Source organism: Macaca mulatta, chromosome 20 (assembly GCF_049350105.2).
Source record: "Macaca mulatta isolate MMU2019108-1 chromosome 20, T2T-MMU8v2.0, whole genome shotgun sequence".
NCBI classification, from domain to species: domain Eukaryota; kingdom Metazoa; phylum Chordata; class Mammalia; order Primates; family Cercopithecidae; genus Macaca; species Macaca mulatta.
The window spans coordinates 21,171,327-21,177,326 of NC_133425.1; the positions used below are offsets into that span (position 1 = coordinate 21,171,327).

General features: G+C 43.9%; 1 protein-coding gene across 1 annotated transcript in view; it reads left to right on the forward strand.

Moving 5' to 3' along the window:
* The window catches only part of ANKS4B (ankyrin repeat and sterile alpha motif domain containing 4B), a 51,000-nt gene extending 45,379 nt beyond the window's left edge, over window positions 1-5,621 (forward strand). The window contains exon 7 of the mRNA XM_001091739.5: window positions 1,936-5,621. Within this exon, the coding sequence (XP_001091739.3) occupies window positions 1,936-3,025 (1,090 nt within the window). The 3' untranslated portion in view covers window positions 3,026-5,621. The remainder of the gene's footprint in view (window positions 1-1,935) is intronic.
* The last annotated feature ends 379 nt before the right edge of the window (window positions 5,622-6,000 follow it).

Genomic DNA, 6,000 nt, shown 5'->3' on the forward strand with positions numbered 1-6,000 from the left:
GGAGCACCTACTATGTCCCTGTTCTGTGCCAGGCATTGGGTTTCTGGCCTTAATACCATCTAATAGTATCTTCAATTCCTCCTTAAACTTTTGTAGAATGACACACTTATATGAACCTATAGTCATATGGAAGTAAGTGGAGAAATAAATAGAGATGTAATGCCCTTTTAATGAATAAATGTTTATAACAGGGACTGTTTGCTACCTCCCCAACATCCATTTCTTTCTTCTTTTCTGCTGATGGGGACTGAGTTTGGTTCAGTTATTTATTTCTCCACATGTGACTCAATTCGGGAGGGTAGCAGTAGCATGCTGGAACCAGCTTGTTGGCAGTTATTTCTAAATTTTAGAAAGTTTGGCAGTTAAACATAGCCATTCTTTTTTACTTTTTATTATTTTTATTTAAAAAAATATTTAATGGAGACAGGTCTTGCTGTGTTTCCCGAGCTGGTCTTGAATGCCCAGCCTCAAGCAAATCTCCCACCTCATCCTCCCAGTGCTGGGATTACAGGCATGAGCCACTGAGCCTAGCCTTTTTTTTTTTTTTTAAGACAGGGTATTGCTGTGTTGCCCAGGCTGTAGTACAGTGGTTCAATCATAGGTTACTATAAGCCTGAGCTTCTGAGAACATAGCCATTCTTAAAAATAAAATAACAGGCTGGGTGTGGTGGCTCACAGTTGTACTCCCAGTACTTTGGCAGGCTGAGGCGGGTGGATCACCTGAGATCAGGATTTAAGACCAGCCTGACCAACATGGTGAAACCCGTCTCTACTAAAAATACAAAAATTAGCTGGGTGCTGTGGCGGGTGCCTGTAGTCCCAGCTACTCGGGAAGCTGAGGCAGGAGAATTGCTTGAACCTGGGAGGCAGTGAGCCAAGATCGCACCACTGTACCCCAGCCTGGGCGACAGAGCAAGACTTCGTCTCAAAAAAAAAAAAAAAAGTTTAACCTTTAATTTAACAAATTATATTAACAAGGTTACACAAAAGTCTCACTTTCTACTTATTTTAATACCTTTCACTCTTACCTATCTCTTAAGGTAATTCATGTCCATTATATCTACCTGGTGGAAATGGTTGATAATGGTATGCTACTGTGGATCTCTTCCAAACTCTGTGTCTAGTGATGTCACATTGGTAGCTTGAAATCTGCCATGGTGGATGTATTTACACCACAGAAATTGGCACATGCTACAAATTAGGATTTTGATTTTATTATTTTCTTGAGGAGCCATTGAACAATCCTATGCCTAGTTTCAGGGCAAAATCCAATTGATCTAAGTTAAACACAGTACTATGTTTCACATCTCTTAGGCATGTGACCCAGTGCTGGCCAATGAGACAAGAAAGTTGTTTGGCTGGCGAATTTCTTAGAAAGTTTTTCTTGCTTCTAAAAAGGAGACACAGCCGGGTGTGGTGGCTTACACCTGTGATCCCAACACTTTGGGACGCCAAGGTGAGCAGATGGCTTGAGTCCAGGAGTTTGCAACTAACCTGGCAACATGGTGAAACCCTGTCTCTACAAAAAATTAGCCAGGTGTGATGGTACATGCCTGTAGTCTCAGCTATTCGGGAGGCTGAGTGGGGAGAATAAACTGAGCCTGGGAAGTCAAGGCTGCCAATAAGCTGTGATCACACCACTCCACTCCAGCCTGGGAGATAGAGTGAGAACCTGTCTCAAAACAAAACAAAAGAAACAAACAAAAAGGAGACACAGGTTAGAGATGGACTCTGTTTCTGGCCATGTGGTTTTAAGATGGGACGGTTCTAAGATAGCTGGACTTGCAGCCAGTATCTTACAACAATGTCAAGTCAGGATGAACATGTTTGCATTAACATGCCTTTTGTTCTTTATTTTTGTTTTGAATTGTTGGAGCCCAATTCAGAAAAAAATGCCCAACATGTTTATTTATTTTTTTGTATTTTCTCTTCTAGAGGGGACCCTGATAGGTGTGACATCTGGGGAAACACTCCTCTACATTTTGCAGCCTCCAATGGCCATGCCCACTGCGTCTCATTCCTGGTCAACTTTGGTGCCAACATCTTTGCCCTGGATAATGACTTACAGACTCCGCTGGATGCTGCTGCCAGCAGGGAGCAGAATGAATGTGTTGCTCTCCTGGACAAGGCTGCCACTGCGCAGAACATCATGAACCCCAAGAAGGTCACCAGGCTGAAGGAGCAGGCTCAGAAGAATGCCAGGAGGCAGATCAAAGAGTGTGAGAGGCTCCAGGAGAAGCACCAAAATAAGATGGCCCGCACCTACAGCAAGGAGGAGTCTGGGACTGTCTCTTCTTCCAAGGGTACCTTCTCCAGGTCATTCCCTTCAAATGCTTCTGCTCCTGGCACATTCGGGTCACTATCTAAGGGCATTAAAGATACTTTCAAGATCAAGTTCAAAAAGAACAACAATACAGCAGAACAGGTGGGGAAGGAAGGCAGAAGTGGGCAGAGGAACGTGATGGAAGTGTTCAGAGAGGAAGAGGAAGACTCATTCTCAGGGGACTTCAAAGAGAAGCTCCAGTTGTCAGCAGAGGAGGACAGCAGTGTGCGCCATGAATCCATTCTCAATCGTCCAGGTCTAGGAAGTATTGTTTTTAGAAGGAACAGGATATTGAGTCCTGAAGACATCTCAGATAGCAAGAGGGAGTTGGGTTTTAAACTGCCCAGTGAATTGTTTCAAACACAAGGAACATCAGAGACTGATGAGGGTATAGCTGATGAAGAGGAAGAGGAAAACAGCCTCAAAGATGATCTACCATGGGGTGAGGATGAAGTGGAGTGGGAGGAAGATGTGGTCGATGCCACGCCCCTGGAAGTGTTCTTGCTGTCTCAGCACCTGGAAGAATTCCTGCCTATCTTTAAGAGAGAGCAGATTGATCTAGAAGCTCTGCTGCTCTGCTCTGATGAGGACCTTCAGAGCATACAAATGCAGCTGGGTCCCAGGAAGAAAGTTCTGAATGCTATAAACAGGAGGAAGCAGGTGCTACAACAGCCTGGGCAGCTGGTCGACACCAGCCTGTGATGGAGGGTTTTGGCCTGGAGCATTGGGGTGATGCTGTGGTCTGCTGGCAGCACTCCAGGCAGCACCCCCTCTTTACCCAATGCCAGATCACTGGGAATGGATTCTAGGGCATCGGAGATGCCTACTTGAGAGAGAGGCCCAAACTTTACTCTGGGAGGCCCATCCAAATAAATCTCCATGAGAAACTTGAGGAGACTTCATAACAAGAAAATGGCATTTCTCTTCAGTTATCTTATGTGTGTGTGTGTGTGTGTGTGTGTGTGTGTGTGTGTATTTTTTTTTTTTTTTTTTTTTTTTGGAGATGAGGGTCTCACTCTCTTACCCAGGCTGGGTTGCAGTGGTATGATCATAGTCCACTGTATTCTCAACCTCCTGGGCTCAAGTGATTTCCTCCCACCTCAGCCTTTCAAGTAGCTGGGACTACAGGTGCACACACCCACACCTGGCTTATTTTGTATGTTTCAGTAGAGGTGGGGTCTTACCACGTTGCCCAGCCTGGTCTCAAACTCCTGACCTCAAGCAGTCCTCCCACCTCAGCCTCCTAAAGCATTGGGATTGCAGGTGTGAACCACTGTACCCAGCCTATCTTTTTCATACTTTTGAATAAAGAAAGGGTCATATGCGTGACAGGAAAATGAAAGAAACTTCCTTTACTTTTCTATCTCTGGATTTAAAATTATAATCTCATGTCATTATCCTGCTGCTTGCTTTCTGATCCATATAACCTGGGAATTCTAATTCTTTTTCTCTCCTGAGCTCTATGACTTTGCCTGGTGGTAGAGACTAAAGTTCTTTCCTGGCCTGAGGCTTGATGCCCAACTTAAATGCATCTAACCCTTTAACAAATGTGTACATGTTTACAAGTAATGGAAATGCATCTATAATACTCCTGCCTGAGAATAGAGACAGAGTGGCAGTGGGGAGAGTGAAGAAAGAAATAGAATACAGAGGGTACTTGTTGTTGACTGACTTGTGTCAAATTCATATGTTGGCACTCTAACCCCTAATGTGACTGTATTTGGAAATAAGGCCTTTAAAGAAGTGATTAAGGTTAAATGAAGTCATAAGAATGGGACCCTAATCCTATAGGACTAGCGTCCTTTTTTCCTTTTTTTTTTTTTTTTTTTTTTGAGATGGAGCCTTGCTCTGTCACCCATGCTGGAGTACAGTGGCATGATCTCAGCTCACTACAACCTCTGCCTCCCAGGTTCAAGCAATTTTCATGCCTTAGCCTCCTGAGTAGCTGGGATTACAGGTATGTACCACCACGCCTGGCTAATTTTTTGTATTTTTAGTAGAGACAGGGTTTCACCATGTTGGCCAGGCTGGTCTTGAACTCCTGACCTCGGGTGATCCACCTGCCTTGGCCTCTCAGAGCGCTGGGATTACAGGCGTGAGCCACGGCACCCAGCCTAGGACTGGTGTCCTAAGAAGAGGAAGAGACACCTAGGTAGAAGGGACACAGTGAGGCCACGTGAGAATGCAGTGAGAAGGCAGCCGTCTGCAAGCTGAGGAGAGGGGCCTCAGGAGAAACTAACCCTGCCAACACCTTGATCTTGGACTTCCAGCCTCCAAAGGTGTGAAAAAATAAACTTCTGTTGATAAACTTCTGTTGTTGAAGCCACCCAGTCTGTGGCATTTTGTTACGGCATTCCTAGCAGAATAATACAGTCCTAAGTAAGAGGGGTGGGGGAGGAGACCAAGAAAAACACAGAAAAAAAGTCTGGCCAACTGCAACTAATGAGTTTTTTAAAGGTAAACACCTACTGAAACTTAAGGAAAAAAAAAAAAAAAACTAAGTTCTTTGGAGGGAAGATTTGATCGTAAAAGGAAATTTCACATTTTCATACTTATTATGTACACATGGTTTATTTACTGTTGTCTGTCACCATTGCTGCATATCCGAATACCTGTAGGTTCCATGATAGAAACTGACAACACTTGGCTCACTCCTGTAATTCCAGCACTTTGGGAGGCCCAGGCAGGCAGATCACTTGAGGTCAGGAGTTCAAGACCAGCCTTGCCAAAATGGCGGAAACCTATCTCTACTAAAAATACAAAAATTAGCCGGGCCTGGTGGCATGTGTCTGTAATCCCAGCTACTCCAGAGGCTGAGGCAAGAGAATCGCTTGAACCCAAGAGGTGGAGGTTGCAGTGAGTTGAGATCACACCACTGCACTCCAGCCTGGGCGACAAGAGTGAGACTCCATCTCAAAAAAAAAAAAAAAAAAAAAAAAAAAGAAGAAAGAAACGAACAACACTGCTGCTGACATTTTTTCAGTGGCAATCCCAAATTCAAACTGAAACCCCACTGAATAGCTAAGCTTCATTAGATCTCCACAGCCTGACTTACATCAAGTGGAATTTACTGTTGCTTCTGGATATAATACAGATACAGCTGTTTATCTTCAGTTTGCTTTCTGATGCACATCTGTTTGGGTTACTTCAAGAAGCATCATGGAGGATTCAAGTTTAGGGGAGGATACAGATGCTCAAATCTGATGAACAATTGGCTTATTCTTCCTTAATGAATATATTCAGAAAGCTTGTTAGCCATTGAATAAATATGTTGCATTAGGGGATGATTGTTTACAAATACCATATCTTGTGGAATAAACTGAAGTTGTGCTTGCCTTCATTAATGTGCACAGAAGCAGTTGGCAAATAGAAAGCGCTCAGAAAAGTTTGTAGTCTGAGCCTGCCACTATTATATTTCATCATCACAGATGCCAGAATCCCCGCTTCACCTATTGTCTGGAATCTGCCTAATGAGATACTTGCTCCCCGTCCTGCCCTAACTACATCATAGCAAGAGAGCCATCACTCAGGTTAGTAGAAATGAACTTGAACATTGACTCTCATCCCTTTTTAGGAGATGTTTGTCCCTAAGGGTCTCATCAGGTACCTTTATGCTCTTCTTGGGGGTTCTTTTCTTTTATGATTGACAGAATTAATAGGTGAGGGTTCTCCAAAGG